The 18,271-nt window shown below is 40.0% G+C and overlaps 1 protein-coding gene across 4 annotated transcripts in view; it reads left to right on the forward strand.

Moving 5' to 3' along the window:
- Positions 1-18,271, forward strand: part of FGD6 (FYVE, RhoGEF and PH domain containing 6) — a 74,890-nt gene that overhangs the window by 9,562 nt on the left and 47,057 nt on the right. For 3 of the 4 annotated variants that reach the window (XM_037388862.1, XM_037388866.1, XM_037388867.1), the window contains exon 2: positions 193-2,629. In XM_037388862.1, coding sequence (XP_037244759.1) covers positions 193-2,629 — 2,437 coding nt within the window. The remainder of the gene's footprint in view (positions 1-192; positions 2,630-18,271) is intronic. The other variant, XM_037388865.1, reaches the window with a different exon arrangement.

Raw genomic sequence — 18,271 nt, forward strand, 5'->3', positions numbered from 1 at the left:
GGCAACTAGTAAAAAAGCAGTGGTAGGGAAGGGAGGCATGCTTTTAAGAGGAAAATGTATACATACACAGACTGACATCTTGTAGATCACATGCTTTAAATGTTTTGCAGAACTTCTAATAATACTGTGGTGCAAGTGAAGTTGTTCTGTGGGCTCACGGTGACTAAAGTCTTTGTTTTCCATCCTTTCTAGAAATTAAGAAGCCACCAGTGGCCCCCAAACCAAAATTTGTGGTAGGACACAAGGCAACGCCTCCACCTGTTGCACCGAAGCCCGATGTTGTACTTTCTGGTGTTATACAAGCAGCAAGGAAAACCAAGCCAGCAATTGCACCAAAACCAAAGGTTCTAAAGAGCTCATCCATTCCAGAAGTTAAACCTCCATCGTCTATACAAAAAAGCACAAAAAGCTTTGAGGAGCACAGGGGAGATTCTTCTCAAACGCTAGACCACTTGAACTATAAAAATGAAGCCTCGGAAGGGAGTACTGGTAACACAGCATATATTCTACCAATGTCATCTTGCAAATTTGAATGCCTTCAGAAGCTTGGAAATGGGGAGAACGCCTGTAAAACTCAGATTATTTTTGAGCAATTTGAAAACTTAGAAAACATCAAAGTTGGTGAAAAAACCACACCAGGTCTGGGCAATAGTCACAATGAAAAACTAGTAAATAGAAATCAGGTGGTTTTGAAAGCCAGCATTTTGGAAGAGAAACTTAAGGACGTTCTAACTCATAGTGTGTTTCCTAATAACAGTCCTGTGAGGCACAGGCATGCAGACAGACTTGACAAAGGGGATGGCAGCAGTTCCAAGAATGACGTTAAAAGAGAGTTTATGGAACTTATACAGTCTTCATTGTCTTCTGAGGTAGCTAAAGGAAAGCAACAAAATACTGATGGTAAGCTCACTGCTGATGAGTTTCAGATGTCTGAAATTTGTCCTGGTTTGACTGAAAATAACCATAGTTGCTCTTGCCCATTGGACCAGGAAAACCTGGAAAATGAAAATTTAAATAGTGATAGTACATTGTCAGGTGAAATAGGTATGAAAGCAGATGCTGATAAAGCCTCCTTTGAAATATCTTCAGTCCTGAGCTCAAAAGTGCTTCCTATCCCTAAGCCAAGAAAGCCACGTGCTGCATGTCTAGTCCGTCAGGATGGCATAGACACCACAGGAGAAGGAACAAAAGAACCATCTAATGCAGAGAAAGATTCCTTTGGGCTTGTGGACCAAAGCTTTAAAAAGCCAGCAAAAATTAATATCCTTGGTCAAAGTGTTTGCTATAACAATAATACAGAAGTGCTTCATCCTGAAAAATGTGAGGTAACTCAAAGCAACGCAGACAAAAAGCATCAGGTGAAGGAACCAGCTATGGAAGAGTCAGCTTCACAAAATCTTTTGCCTCAGTTGTCACACAAAACTTCTGATTTGGTGGAAAGTGTTGAATGTTCTTTAGGTGCAGACCATAACTTAGTTAACTCCATGGATGAGATGATAGATGATACCAGTATGCTAGATGCTGTGGACAAAAGAACTAACTTTGTCAGGTGTGATGCTTTGTCCATGAGTTTGCCAAAGCAACTCAAATTAACTAGCAGTCACCACTCAGCTTCCAATAGCCTTCATGTTTCCCCACAAAAATTGGAAGATAAAGAAGTTAAAATAAAGGATGAAAGTTCTCCAAAAACAGTTCCTAAGAAACCACAGAGGCACAGCCTTCCAGCTGCTGGCCTGCTGAAAAAAGCTGCATCAGCAGAGCTGGTGGAGAAAAGTTCTTACAGCTCCAGTGAGGACAAATCGAACAGTGTTCTGGAAGGATCTCACTTCACGCATCTGCCAGCCAAGGAACCACATGCACTGTCATCCTGTGACATACCTAAACGGTCTTCTGAGAAACCTGTCTGGAAGTTACCTCATCCTATTCTTCCGTTTTCAGGAAATCCTGAATCGTTAAAAACTGCTAACATTGCTACCAGCTTCACCCACTTGACCGTCGTGACGAAGCCTAGGGCCAAATCTCTCTCTTCTGTGGACATGGAAAGGACAGACAAGCCTTGCAAAGACCATCAGAAGAAAAATAGCTTGAAAAAATTTCTCAACATGAAGCTGTCAGTTTGCTTAATGAAAAGCGACTTCCAAAAATTTCTGTCTAAAGGCAGCCAGTCAATGGATAGTGCTATTGCCAACCTTTCCACCGGGGATGGGTGTGGAAGTGGTAACAACCGGAATATAGCATCTGTAGGCAATGAAAGGAAAGCTAAATCTGCCAAGGTACGTTCCATAGAAATAAGTAGTCCAGCATTACAGAAGAAGAGGCAAAGAAACAGAAGTCAACCTGAGATGCGGAATAACCAAAGACTGGAGTCTTTAGATGGGCATGTACTTTTGGGAGAGAATTTGTCACAAATGCATTTGAATTCTGTAACCAGCACTTGTGCTCCCGAGTATGAAAACGTGCGTCACTATGAGGAAATACCCGAGTATGAGAACTTGCCTTTTGCTATGGGTGCTGGGAGACGTCTCTGTTTTGACTGGCAGAACTCCAGCAGCATGGAAGACCAGAGCCCTGGCTTCTATGAGGTTGAGGAGCTTTGTGAAGCTACAAGCAGGTATTTGAGACTTGGCAGGTAAAATAAAACCAGAAGTTTTTACTTCTCCATTGTAACTCTGTTGGTTGTAAACATGTTTAGAGGATGACTTGAGGTTGTACCCCTTCCATTAAATGTCACCAGGACAGCCACTGCTGTATATCTTTCCATGTGCTTTTGCTGTTTTGAGAAGTGCTTGCACTTGGTGAAGAGTCAAAAGTAAGCTAGTTATTCCTCATGTATGATCAAACTTTGGGAAACTAACGTATGTGCTTTTCCAGATTTAATTAAAGCAAATCGGATACAGTCATGTATTTGTATCCAAGAATACTTAAATGGGGAGGAATAAACCTTACCACAGGTTCAGGGTGAACTTGAACAAGCGTCCATAGAGTGCATAGTTGCTACGTTTGTAGGGGGAATGAATATATTTTGAGATCAGCTGATAGAGCTGGGAAAAGCAGACAGGCTTTTGGGTATGCAAATTCTTCATCAGGTCTTGACAGCTTTTTGGGTATAACAACAGATGCTGCCTCTCCCTGAATGTAGTGAGTCTTCTGTATCTCCCTGTGCTCCCAGCAAAGGTAGTAGTGATGCATGACTTCTGTGTGACTTACAGAATATTGCTGAAGCATGGGTTTGGTGACTCTGCAGGTTGTTGTCGTGTTTCGTTGTCTCAGAAGGTGATGAAGACAGATAAGATCGGCAGATTAAAAAAAGGGATTGGACTGATTTATAGATATATCCAAAACAGATGCTAAATGGAATAGGCAGGAACATATCTCTTTAATATCTGTAATGCTGTGACTGTGGATGCTGGGAAGAGGGATGCGCCACAGAGAGTGGCCAGGCTTTTGTGTTCTCCCTAAATAGCATCATTTACTGTGTCTGTTGGAGTTTGGTAACAGATGAAGCGTTGTTTTGACCCAATACAGTATCATTTAACCTCTTAACTTCAGCGACTCAGTTGGTCTTGCAGATCCTAAAGATTTATCTCAAACCAGCAATAAGGATTTGAATTAAATATGCAGACTCTGTATTCCATAGTCCCCAGCAAACTTCCTTACACTGTTGAGAACATATGCATAATGACAAGAATAAATGAGCTAGCTTATAGATAGTCACGTTTAACTTCATGTTTCACTGAGAGATACTAAGCTTCATTTCATTTTGGATGCGTGTGTAGCAAACACATGCTCCAAAGAATCTGAGAGCTGGCTGTTCTTTAGGGGAGCATATCCTTTTATATAGGATGAGACAGATAAATTTAATGGTTGGACTTGATGATCTTAAAGGTCTTTTCCAACCTAAATGAGTCTATGATTCTGTGATTTTAAGTGGTATCCTGTCTTAATAACTGTTTATAGAGTTGATATTCTCAACATTGGACTGTTTGATGGAAAGCATGAAGCCTTACCACGGGAAGCAAGGTTCCTGGTTATGGGCTCGATATTTGTAGATTTATTCATGTGGCTGTTGCGTATTTTTCTTGTTTACAGTGGAGTGTTTCTTGGTTTTGTCTTTGGTATACTTGACGTTCTTGACTGAGTGATTGCTTTTTGTTTAAGTCTAATCTTCAGCTGTCTTTTAGGGGTTTTCACTGCATTCTCTTGGTATACTTTTGATTTGATTTACCCAAGAAGGGTGAGACCAAACTTAAATAAGGATATGTTTTATGTGTTTATGCTATCTGTTTTGGTTTGTGTTGTGGTTCTGAATCCAGGTGAATGCTTGTATTTTCTTTAGGAAAAGAAGAGGACAGTTTTGCTGTATGAACCATGGTAGCCATGAGACTGCAGTTGCGCCTTGAGTAAAATTCTGTAGTTTTCTTACCTGGCTGAGTGTGTGAGATCTATTCCCTCACCACACAAACCTTGCCCAGTACTAATGATGATTTAAGGGTTTCAGTGATCTCTTGCACCCTGGCACGTCTGCATCTGTAGTTGCTCCCTAAGCTGGATGTTCTTGACATAACTGGGTTTGTGGTTTTCTTTAAAAAGCACACAAAACCCCATAACCAGAGCACTTTATGTAAATGTTTATTTTAAACTAAATTATATTGTTAGAAACTACCTTAGCAGTTAATGCATGCAGTTACTTCAGTAGATCCTAGGAGCAAAGAAATCCCTAGGAAAAAAAGGGAAAATAATGGGGCAGTGGTCTCCTAACCCGGTTCAGCTGCTGCTGGAAGAGCAGGTACAGGTATTCGCTTTTGCTCTGGCTTGGGAGGTCTAAGGGTCCTTGCCCAGATGGAACCAGACAGGCAGCTTCTCCAGTTTTCCCATCCATTGTTATCTCAAATCTTTTGAAGCTTCTTTATCAATGTCATCTTACCTTTTCTGCATAGTTCTTTAAGAGCCTTTTATCATTTCCTGGGCCAGGTGGTATTATAAAACCAGTTAAAGAAACAGGCTGATGTTACTGAAATGATTACGGCTTGCATTTTCCCCAGCCTGTCAGAACACGCACTTAGCTCTTTTTTTTTCCTAGATCATGGCACATAAAACTCCTGTAATGCACTGCTAATGGGGATCTTAAAGCAAATTATCTTATGATTAAAGCCGATGTACAAATGAGATTGTTCTTCTGAGAAATTCGTAGACTGATTGCCTACACTTCTAGTCATAATAACACATACGCAGTATATTAAGTCTGAATGCCAGGCTTGCCATTACCAGAAGTGTTTAGTGGTGTTTTTACCTGATGTTACATCTCTTTCTGGAGGAAGAAATAAAATTTTCATAATGTACGTAGTACTTCGATGGTTGCTGAGAAATTTCATCCCAATCCCATTTGATGAAACCATTATGCTTTAATGGAGCATGGACATAGCATCTGACACTCTTATTCTAACTTGTATCTGAATTTAATAACACATATAATTTTGTTTGCTTGGGCCTTCTCACATATAAATGCAAATGGTGGGCTTGCGTAATCAATGGTGGATATCAGCTGTCACTTACCACTTGATTTTTTGAGTTACTAGAAGGGAGGTTGACATCAGCTGAAGGTGGGCTTGGATCTGAAAGGAAGAAAACTAGGGTCCTGATACGGGGTGAGCAACAGAGCTGGGACAGGTGCTGCCGAGGGAAGACTGAAGGGTTTTTCTTGTGTTCAGTAGTTCAGGGGAATATTCTCAACAAAGTAATGACAATACCTTGGGAGCAGATAATCCATGTTTTGTTTCCACTATGGAAAAACAGTCTCTTGAAACAGCTTTTTAAGGATGGTTTATTTTATCCTAGCCTACCTGTCTGACTACCAATTTCAAATGGATAATTAAGATTAATGTGTTATTCTAAGGACCCTGTAAACAAAATGAGTGAAGAATAGATGCTGTGGGATGAAAAATTTACTGTTAAATGTGAAAGATGTTTTAAATGTAATTATCTAGTTGCAGATAACAGGGGAAGCAGCTCTTTTGGTTTGGGTCGTTTTGGGTTTTTTTTGAGAAATGAATGGTTCAGGCCTGAAAAGTGAGTGCTGCTTGGTATGGCCACAATGCATTGTAATGTTGTCAGAGACTGGTAGTTGTAATGGTTCTGTTTTGAAGGGACACCTTTTTGTTTTGTTGGGGTTTTTTCTTTCTTAAAACCTCCTAATGAAAGAAATATTTATGCATTGGCTCTCCTCTTTTCAGTGACAAACCTTTACTGAGGAGAACAGCAAAATTTTCCTTAAAACTAAAAATAAAATTGAGTATATATTTGTCCAGTAATCTAAAGATGCAAAGGAACATGCGCTGGAATGTGTGTCATGCTGCAGAAGACAGAAACTTACACTTTTCTGGATCTTGTGGGCTTCCTTTTGGTCTTTGTTACATTGTTCTAGGCAAGAGAATTGTACTTCAGGTTGAGCGAGTCTGCTCCTTCACCCTTCAGGGAATAGCATATTGTATTTACTGACTACTTTGGACGGCGTTCCTTCAAAATGTTGCAAATGTGCATGACTGCAAATTGATTTTGACAAGATTTATAGCTGTGTCATTGTGATTGTGGCTAGGATTTATCTTTGCAAAGGGCTGGGGGAGTACCATGTGACAACAACCCTTTTTGATATCTTCATGTTGGTTTAATTAAATACTGCTTCCTATTTTTCCCACCCCTGTGGATTTAGAATAATCCATTGGTATTTTTGTAAGCTTAGGTTTTTTGGACTAAATTCTGCTTCGGTGACTGAGTCCCCACAGGTCAATTAAGTGTCCATGAAAGCTTTCCTGGAATATTGAATTTAGTATTGAAATCTGTGTGGTTAAGCACTTTGATAGATATTCCTCTTTGATGTACTGAACTTTGTTAGGGTTGAGACATGCTTCTGATGAGCAATATTGTACCAGATAAATGTGGTGGTGTTTAGAGATTGGCTGCATTAGGGAAGGGCTTTTTTTTCAGTTGTAAAATCCCATTCAGAACCACTAAATTAATAAAATACTGTAGGGTCTAAATGGCATTTAAAAACAGTTTTGAAACACTTATACTGAGATTTGAATGTGCAAAATAAAATTTAGATATTGAAGGTGTTATATTTATACATTAAAAACCACATTTTCTTTTTATTGAAGGATATAACTTCCTGAAAAGTAGATGCCAGGTATGTAGATTTTTTGGATTTCATACACTACTAAAAGGTGATAGTGGATTACTTTCTGCTCTGAGGAAGGCAGGTTCCTTTTCCTCCATCAGCTCTGCAGTCTTGCCATGTGTTCAGTCTCCCCCTGTATTCTAGTTGGCTTCTGCCACCCTTAGTTGTTCATTAAATTCTTTCTCCACAATTGTACCTCAGGTTTTAGTGGAATAGCTTTGATAATACACTGTTTAGGTTTCCTATCAGGCTTCCTTATCTTCGGTCATGTTATCACTGGCTTTCTTTTTGTATTCTGCTTCCTTGAGCTTGCCTCTTTCTCCACACACCCCCACACCCCCCTGCTTTCTCACGTACATGTCATGCAGCTGGCAGGCTTCTGCCAGTTCCAAGGGCTTGTCAGTAAAGAGTGAGTCAGAAGGCTCAGATCTCTGCTTCCCATCCCCTCCAAGGCTGAATACAAAGCCTATCTGGCAGTCTCAGCTCTGGTGCTCCGGAGCAGGGAATGGACAAAGAAATTCTTGGCTACCAAGCATAAGGAATGTGCCGTTTTGCTTCTACAGATGGTGAAGAAACAAATTCTGTAATGAAATTAGGTGTGTCTAACCAGAGTCCAAATCAATGAGAAACTGAAATATTGGTGAGAAGTGGTAGTGCTGTTGCTTGGGGATACTGATGTTCTGACACAGGGACTTTGGGAAGGAATTGGGTGCATGCAGTGGTGGGACTCTGATCCTGGGGCTGTATGCTGCTCTCTGGAGTTCCTTCTCTTTCCTGAGGGTTAGTAAAATCACTGACCTTGGGTCTGGAATTACTCTATTTTGTAGTGTCAAGTTAATTATTTTATACACTACTAGGATAGCCTGTGAAACTACATGAGAGACAGTGATTTTTTTTTTTTTTCCCTTAGGAAAGCATGTGCAGTGTTTTGGGGTTTCTTCCCTTTCCTTGCAAGAAACTTCAAGCAAGTCAGTGTATCCATGTTCTGCTTCTCCAGTAAGAGAAGTTTTCTTTAGTTTTGGGATGTCTTTTGGTTATACAGCTTTACAGTTTAGTCTGCTATACTACATGAAATAAGATGCATGTATTATAAGAAGGAGATATGCCCTTTGGGACAATACTTAAATCTTCTAAAGCAATCTAGGGGTATGCCAATCCATCCCCTCACCTTTTTTTTTTTTTTTTTCCTAAATCAGACTAAATAGGAATTTCTTGCTTTGAAAGAATCTTCACCCATTCTCATCCAAATGTTTGAGATGAGATGATTTCATCTGTTTTGACATTGGGGAAGATTCTGAAGTCTGATGCTCCCCTCTCCAACGAGGGAAAGGAGTTGGAGAACTGTATTTTTCTAATACCAAGTCCATTATTTTAGTATATAATCCAGTCTTGAAAAGGTTTGAAAGGTCTTACAAAATGAAAACAGTTGGAGGATCTCCAAGATTGTAATGAAAGAGAATTTCTGTCTTTGGTATTCCTTTCATTCCTGTTTTCAAGAGCTCCCTGTTGGTTTTAGTAAATGAAAGACGTGGGTGAAGCAGGTTGATGTGGACACGGCACATAGGGAAACTTTTGGCAGGGTTGGAGGTGCCATAATGAAAGACTTCTAACTTACTGGATGGCATTACAAGTGTTACATAAAAACAGATGTAGTTCAAGTTCTTGATATCTTTTCATGAAGTGTAGTCAAGGCTGGGTGGGGTGTGTTTGTAAGTATGAGACGGGGAAAGCTGACCGTGGCAGCAGCGATGGTGATGAGGCAGCACTGCTGGGGAGTGCTCCCTGGCTGCTGGGCAGATCCCTTTGCCACTCTCCAAAAGATTTGGTGCTTTTTTTGTCAGTCTTGTGCAGTCCAGAAAATTACATCACACTAACCTTGTAGCCCGCGCAGTCCATCTGCATTAAGAGCCATTTTAAGGGTAAACTGTGCTGTCCTTGGTTTCCCATTGAAGAAGTGCTCACCACAGATGGCAAAAATGTCTTAATTGTGCTGTTCCCATCGATCTCCCTGGTACAATACAAGGATGTCCTCGTCTTTCCTCCTGGTGACATCGCCTCAGCTCAGCGTGTCAGCCCTTCCCTTCAGCTGAAGGGTGACTTAGCATGATGTGGGGGAGCCTGAAGTAAGCAAAGCAGCACAAAAAACCCCCTGTGTCCTTTACCCTGCTTCCTAACCCACCTGTTTATGGATAACAGGAACTCAGGTGTCACATACTTTCATAAATTAATCTGAAAAACTTTTGCTTTCCTCTTTTATTCTGTGTTTGTTTTTTTCCTAATTTTGGCACTCTTCATATGTATTTCCTTTTCCTTAAAATGGGAGAAGCTAAGGTAACGTTGTATATTTGTCACTCTACAAATATATGGCATTTCTGCCTTGCCTCTGACATGCACACTCTGTCTCCAGTTGCCAGCAGTGGTATAAATTGCAGGTTAACACATAGCTCCAGAGAGTATCGCAGATGTAGAATGGAGAGTCAAATGTGACATGAGAACTGATGAAAGACCCATTTATATGCTCAACAACAGCCTTTTCCTGTGGGTTTTCTTCAGTGTTAGCTCAGGAAACATTTTTGTGAAGCTTGGTGGTACTCTGGTTTGTATGGTGATATTTTAACTGTGGCAAGGTCTAATATAATTGTATATGTAAAATAGTAAGATTTTGGGGGGCATAAAATGAATGTTGGAAGAAAGCAATCAAAATATTAACTTCAGTTTCTATTTAAATATCAACAGTTATATTAATATGCCTCATTTATCCAACATCTGTATTTGATCAATTTAAAGATGTTTTAACGAATAGACATACAAAACCGTGCAGCTGTGTTTTTTCAGACAAAATTTATGCTAAGGAATGCAGGCTTTATTTTAGATGCTAGAATCAGAGACATTTCTTTTAAAAATACTGAGTTTATGCAAGTTTTAATTTTTCTTTGAAATATCTTCGTGCTTCACTCAAGCAAAGTGGACTAAAAAAAAATCTCTTAAGATTTTTGCCTGTAAATAAATAAAAGGAGTTTTTATCAAAACTGCTATTTTGATAGCTACAACCTGAGCCTTATGGCTCAGTGATTTCAACTGTGCAGAGTTTGGTGGATTTTTTTATGTTCTGTTTTTCCTCCCCCAGTGGTGTTCCTGGGGGCTGGATGTTCGGTATTGATTTTGAGATGAGCGGAATAGTTTAGAAAAAGTGTCTAAATCCCATTCTTCCTCTAATCTGTGCAAAAGATTAGAGGAAGAGAGTGCACAAGTCCAATCTTGCTAACAGCTCAGTTATTTTTTACAGGTAGTCTGTGCTGGTCTCAACCAAACTGTTTCAACCTCTGTTTTCCAGCAGCCTGGAGCCGCATCAGCTCCCACACATGTCGGCAGTCGTGTTAAGTTAAGCAGTTAAGAGTTAAGTCACTCCACATTTATTTTAGATCTAAGTCACAACCTTTAGAGTACTCTGCTGCTTAGCACTTTCTTGTCATCTTCTAGCTATCCAACACATAAAATTGGAGTGCAATAGGTTGTGCACAGCCCTGATTTCAGGGATAAAGTCACCCAAAAATCATAAAAACAATGATGAATCAATATAGGAGATATTTAGGGCCTTGCCTTAATTCTGATTTTAGTGGAGGAGTAGTAGTTATACAATGGAACTCCATGGTAGCTCTGGCAAGGTGAAATCAATTTTGTTTGAAATGAGTATTAATAGGAGGTTTTGTTCTCACTTGGTATAGGTTTTCCCTTTCCTATTTGATGTGTTTGGTTTGAAATTTTGTCACATTTTTATTATAGTTTTCTAGAAGTCAATTTAATGTGTGCTGGAGTTGTGTTGTGGTTTTTCTTTTTGTTCTGTGACTGGGAAGTAAAGTATTATTTTTCTTCTGATCCTGCTGTCTTTTTCCCAATAAACCTTTTCCCACTATGTGTCTGTTTTGTGGACTGAGAGAAGTTAGAATAGCATGTCCTGATTGTAAATGAGTGCTGTATTTTGGTGGTCCTGATTTATATTCTTTATCACTTCCATGCCTGGAGCTTTTTTCCAAAGGTCTTGGCCATGAGCATTGCAGCTCTCCCTATGAAATGAGAATTGGTGATAAGGGAAGGCAAAAAGCTGTAAATTCTGCGAAGACTTCCCTGTTTACCTACCTGAGAAGGCAAGTAATCCCTCACAGCTTTGGGTGGTGGTGGAAAGAACTGATGCAGCAACTCCTTCTCCTGTACAAGTCTCCAGGCAAGGATTTAAATCTCAGGGGTTCAGCACAGTGTTTCACTTTCCAGTATCAATGGTTGAAACTGTCCCCTTGTGTCCTCTTCGATTATGTTCTGCTACACTGGCATGATCTCCTTTTGGCACTTTTGCTGGGGCTGTCCCAGCAGAAGCAGGGCAGTGTGACTGTGTCTCCTACTTGTCATGATACCAGCTGTGCCGTGCTGCCTTGGGAGCTGCACTGGCCTGCTGCGGGCACCCGTGTTCTTGAAGGCTTGTAAAACTGAGATCTCTCAGGTTTTTGGGGTTTTTTTTGTTTGGTTTTTTTTTTTTTTTATTGTGGCTTTTCTATGGTGAGTGTGGAAACATCTGAAGCATGCATGTGTGTTTATGTTGAGCTTTCCAAGGAACTGAGGAATTGTCAACAAACGGTCTCACTGAAGATGCCTCCCTTGTGCATGGGAGGCTGCTTGTGGCGAGAGCGGTCCCCTGGGCACTTCCACCCGCGGGAGCTTGTGTGTTCAAATCGCAGCTAAACATGGAGATAATCTGAGAGCTGTTTGCACCTTCTTTAAGCTGTGCTTATTAAAATCGTGCAAAGAAGTATGCGCAAGACTACTGATCAATAGTGTGCCTGAAGTAGGGTGACTGACACAACGGATTGCTTAAAAAAAAAAAAGTACAAAATTTATTAAGTGTGAAACACATATGACAAATGCCTTACTTTTTGCTTGGAATGTGAGTCAGATTTAATTTCTTCTTGTTGAGGAAAGAAAGAAGTGCTGTCTTGGCCTGAGGATAACAAATGCTAAACTAAATGCTGCTGGCTACAAATGCTAGGATAACTTGGTTCCAGCAAATCAGGTATTGCAGTTTGCAACATGCTCAGCCAAGTACAGAAGAAGCTGCCAGTGGCATGATCTAACAGGCTAAATATGGTGGCAGCTCTCAGCAGTGTTTGTGATATTCGTCTTGCCCAGAAAACCCAGGTGTGAGCAGGGAGTGCCAGGGGTAAAGACCAGAACAAAGAGGGTAGTTCTTGGCATTTCTTTTGGCAGGAACAAACTCCCAGCATTCCTACCTGGCCTCTCTACAGCCAGCCCGTTGCCCAGGAGGTAGCAGGCAGCTTTCGAAGTACAAGAGGCTCTGAACCAAAATCCATTTCAAATAGATTGTCTTAAGCTTCTCTTTTGACAGCATATCACTGTCACCAATGATCCTGACTTCCTATAAAAAAATATAGACGCTTGGGCATGCATACAGTATGTATGACATTGTTTAAAATAATGCTGTTTCAATTCTTGAAGTCTTTAAATTGCAACTGGAAAAAGTAACCTGACGCGCACAAAATATTTTCGAGTTGCTCAGCTGGATGCTGGTTGTTTCTGTTTTCTAGCTGTGGTTCCTGAGAAGTGTTTATGTTTGTAATTGTATCCTTAAAGTTCCCTAACGGGCCTGGAGAGAATATAGCACAACAGTTATAAGTGATGCAAATAATCATGGATTCATTGGTCTAATTTGTTTGCCTCTTGTTTTGTGGTGCTTTGGTTTTTTTAAAAACTGTTGTAGACGTCTATTTCATTCCTCGGCCATGTCACCAAGGAAGGATAGCTTGCAAAAGGAACTAATGAATCTCACAGATGCAATCTCTTCAGGTGGTCTTAAAAAATATAAATAAAAGGGAGATCAACATTAAGTGTCTGTTGTGTTCCTTAGCATCAGATCAAGAAAAATTCCTGGTCTATTGCCTTTTGTGTTGTTATTAGTCCTAATAATACGAAGGACTTACTAAAATCATTGGGCTGTCACTGCAGAAGAACAAATGGCATAACTTTAATGCTATCATGTAAAACACTATTTGAGAGGACACCCTGCTGTATTTCACTGTGAAAAAGCACCATTTTTGGCAGAGAAGTTGAAGCCCAAGCAGCTTGGATACAATAAGGCAACGAGTCCCCAGTGCTGGCAGCCAAGCCAGCACTGTGACAGCCGCAGCAGTATCCACCAGCCCTTTTTCACACAGTCCACTACACCTAGAGAGGAGAGACAGGATCTCGGCTTCAGTTCTTTCCATTGGTGCGTCTGTCATTAAAGCAGAGGTGACTGATGCTGTAGGAATAACTCAGATAAGTAAGCCACCTGGTCTAGGCTGCATTTCATCCTCATTTGCTGCTTAATGGTCTGGTATGCCTGAAGGAGAAATAAAAGCAAGGGGACGTGAAGAGGACAATGAGGGAGGGGATTTTTTAGCTATAATGGTAGACAGTCACCATTGTTCAGAGAATCTGAGGTTTTAACAGTGAGGTGAATATGATGGGTTAGGGTCCAGGTGCATCTGGAGTGATTTGAAGTTCACCTTTATGCTTGCCAGACGAAGTTCACCTTTACGCTTTCCAGACAGGTTTGCAAAAGGAAACATGCTGATGTTTGCTTCTTCAGGATGGTTGTGGAGCAGAGGTATTGCAGCAAAATGTAACTCATCCAAAAAGTACATTAATTGATGCCTTTATTAACCTTGCTGATCACTAATCCTGTCATATATCTTCTTAATATGTCATAGGAGCTCACTAGTGATCTTGGTTGTATTCATGGTTATCTTTGTGCTTTGCCAAGTGTGCTTGCTTTCCAGAACTGGTTTCCTTTTTTCTAAAAACTTGCAGTAAATAAGTAATAAAGACATTGAACTTAAATAAAAGTATTAAATTAAAGCAAAAGGAAGTTCACAAAACAAAATCAAGGAAATTAACCAAGCAATAATTTCATTTTTGCTTTGGCTTTCCAAGAACGTCTTCTGTTGTCTTGAGCACCCAAATTAGATAATTGCTTCCTAAGTTGTTTGGGGTTCTTAACTTGATTTCTGTATTTACAGCCCTTTCTACCTCAAAAGAGATTCTGAATTTAGGTAGGAGCTAACAGAAAAGATGCCATAGGACATTTTTTTCTCCTTTTTAAAGTCTTTTATCCTCAGGGTTTCCCAGAAGTGCACAACTCTCATCCATTGAGGGAATCGGTCAGTGAGGCATGCTGCCTTACCTACAGCTATTACAAGTGTGAGGCTTTATGAAAAAAATAAGTAAGCATGTCAGCTACTGACTCCGTGGAGAGCCAGTGTGCTTTTAGGTCTTTAAAAAAATTTAAAAAAAATTAAAAAAATAAATAAAAAAAAAGAGCTGAATGTTCCTTAATTATTGAAATTGATTGCAGGGACTGATGATACTAAAAAGTGAAAATGGATGAACAGCAATAGTAATTGTTGTCTCTCTGGAGGAAAGTGAGGTTGCAAGCAGCTGTGAAAGGATTGTGAAATGCTGTAACAGTACAAAAAGAATTTGAGATGAAATATTATAGTAGGGTATGCTTATTGGCTCTCTGATGTTTTGGTGTGTATCTTGTAGTTGAGTGGGAACTTCAGTGTGTGTAATTTTGCCTGTATGACGAAGGCTTGCTTTAAAAATTAACAAACACCGCCACCCACAAAAAACTGCAATGAAATACTGGAGGAAGAGGCAGAAGAAGGATAAAGATGCTGGGACACTCCTACAAAACAAAGAGTGGAATGGACACTCATTTTAAAATAACGGATGAGAAAATAATTGAGCAGTGTGTTGTGTGCAAGGTTCTGTTTATTCAGTGTTCCTACGTATTTGTGATTACTTACTGTAAGCAGAAAAAAAATCTAAAAATAATGAAGATCATAAGGAAATGTGTAGCATTTCCTTGCCACAAGTAGCAGCATGGCTGAATCTATTTTAAAAAATACGTTGGAGCTGTGGAAACTTGCTTTTTAGTAGTTATGGTGATGCTAACACTTGGAAGTAATTCCAGTATACTATAAAATACTTAATGTTGGGGCAGTCCATGGCATATAGTATTTCAAGCTTGACTGAGATGATTCAGAGAGATTCTGTCCCTTCTAAATGAATTGGGAACTGAGACTGAAATGTTAATTGTGACTTCAGGCTATAGTGTCCTATGCAGTGTCTGAATCAACAGTGCCTACAAGTGAAGCCTTGAGTGTATTTGAAGCTTCTGCAATAATACAAATAGTCTGAACTAGTCTTGATCATCTTTTGAAGAAATTAGAGAGTTTTATGCTGACTAGGATTATTTTTCTGCTGTAATAGTTTGATAGCCGTTCTTAAGGTTTGACAGTTTATCTTGCTGTATGTCTTACTAGGACTGGCATGTGTCCTTTCATTAATATTTTACTACTGCATTAGGAAAATACAGCACAATCTATGTCCCATAAACCGCTCATTCTGAGGCGAACTAACGATCCCTTCATTTTATGTGTCAAATAAAAAAACCCCACATCTATATTTAGGTAACTTGTTCACAAGATAGGGCAAGGTATTCTTACTCAGTGGGCAGCATGGTGAGTTGGCAGTGATGGTGTTTCACATGACCGATAATGCAGAAGTCTCTCTTGTAGTGCTGTGGGCAGGACAAAGAACCGTGATGAAGAGGGAACAAGATAGAGATAGTTCATAGTATCCCCAAAATACCGATCAGAAGAGCTGCTTAAAAATAACCATTACTGCATGCTTGTGGTATTTTGCAAAAGGGGAATTGACATGTGGCAGAAAAGATTCTGTTTAAAGATTTACTATAAAGGCTACAAGGGTTTCACTTCATCCAGAGATAACTTTTGAGAGAACTGTATATACACTTACATTATAGATTACTTCAGAGGTCAAAGTACAGAAAGAGCAATCAGTAAACACAGAACTGCTTTCTGTTTCAAGAAAAAAGCTGTGGTATTTGTGATGGCGTAAGGTCCAAGGAGAGGCACATGTTCTGTGGCACATGACTGATAAAGGCAGATCAACATAGTGACTTTATCACCATCTCCTCTGAGGAAGAGGACACAACCAGATTACCCCTAGGAGTGCATCTGTCTGTGGCTACAATATTGTGTCCTATTCCTGAACTGGTAGCTTGTTTGAGTCTGGAAAATAGCTGGATGTGAACTGGCTTTTGATCATTAATCATCTAATCATCCATGTGGGTTTAAAAAAAACCAACCACACGCACAAATAAAGAAAAAAAATTAAATATAACCCGACCAAAACCCACTCAACAAAATATGTCAGGTGGAAGAACCTGAGGGCTGTGTTAGGCTGTGAGCTGAGGAAATACAGGATAAAGACAAACGGGGATTACTCTGATGTGCTTGACTGGTGGGGCAGATATCCTAGGCAAGATTTGGTATATGGTTCTCTCAGCTCTGTTTGCTTTAAACAAATAGTATGCACCACAAAGGCAAGAAAAGGAGCTTACTGCTTAAATGTTGTTGTGATTCACAGGAAGAAAAAAAATGTAGAGTGGCTCTCATTTGTGAACACTTAGTAACCATCCTAAATCATCAATAGTTAATTATTAACATTTTTTTAGTAGTTTTCTTACTGAAACTTTCTATTAGATAAGCTGATTAATCTTTCATTTAGAATTTTTTTTACGTAGCACAGGTCAGCTACTTTGATCCTTATCCTTCAGTGGTGAGGGGGTTATGTTTGTGCAAGCAGAATACGGCCTTAGCTAGAAATGTGCTTGTTTCTGACTTCCAAAAGGGCAGGTTTTCTAAAACTTGTAAGTGTTGGCGTGGTTGTCCTGAAAAATTTAAATGGAAAATGACAGCAAAATCTGGGAATGGGCATCCTGTAGAATATGCTTAGGCAAAAGAGCTGTGATTTCACAAGTGTGAAAAGTTTCATTAATGGAAAGGAATCTTAGTTAAAGGAAATTAAAGTAGCAATTAAAACAAATATTAAGGCTAGGAAAAGGGGCAATGAAATGTCCATTAACAAAAGTAATATTTAATGAATAAGTGGCTAAAAAGTTAATTCCCTTGTGGTTAGAGATAAAATGCTTAATACAATGGGGGGAAAAAAATAGCCCAGATCAGATGTAGATTCAGTGACAGATGAGGATGGTTAAACTGAGTAATACAGTAAAGGAAGGAATAGTAGTAGTTATTTCTGTTGCAGGTTTTTACTAAAGCGGGGGGATATATCTACCTCATGTAATGCTACAGATGTAATAAATATGTTTGCCATCTATAAAATGAAAGGATCTGAAATGGCATCTGTCAAAATAAACATTCTCAGGCCAACAGGTCATTTGACTGTGAATTAGATAGACTAGCCAAGGAGTTTTCTGGATTGCTGGAGTTAACGAGTAACTGCAGAAGTCTTAGCGTCCTGCTACTGTGGTTCCAGGGAAAGCCTCAGTCAAAAGCTGCTGTTTTGCCTTCCCAAAGCTCACAGAGGCTCACTGGGAGCCGTCCCTGGCATACCCTATGCACTGTTGCCACCAGCAGTCATCTCTCTGGTGGCTGCTCTCTTCCCGTGTGAAGCTGATAATTTCCAGACTGAAATAAATGGGTTTGCCTGCACCCCGGGTGCTGCAGTCTTGGCTCAGGGTCTCATTTGAACTCTGTGATGAGCTTGCAGTCGCCTTCCTCCCCCCATTGCATTTGGTTCTGGGAGACAGTAACTGCTTGGGTGTTTCCTGCATCCTTCCTGTGTTGTCTTAATAGAACCAAGCTATTTTTAATCTTTTCCCTGTCTTCGTGGCTGACCGAGGTCTGTGTGCAGCCCAGCTTATCTTGTTTTCATCTTTAAATACATTTCTATTTGTGATAAGCATTTGTGTATCTAGATTGTTGGGGTTTTTTTGTTTGTTTTGGTTTGGGGTGTGTTGTTTTTTTTAAACTCTGCCTTGAGCATTAAATAGTCAACACCTTGCTATGGCTGCTGAAGCATCCTCACACAGCTGGTATTCCTTACTTCTGGTGTTCAGGTTACTGGCAGCCACCTCCCATGGGATCCATGCTGAGTGTTTTTTCTGGTAACTGACAGTTGGAGGTGGTGACTCTCAAAGAGTTGCCCTCCATCCCTGCT

This window comes from Falco rusticolus, chromosome 5 (genome assembly GCF_015220075.1).
Source record: "Falco rusticolus isolate bFalRus1 chromosome 5, bFalRus1.pri, whole genome shotgun sequence".
In the NCBI taxonomy this organism is placed as follows: domain Eukaryota; kingdom Metazoa; phylum Chordata; class Aves; order Falconiformes; family Falconidae; genus Falco; species Falco rusticolus.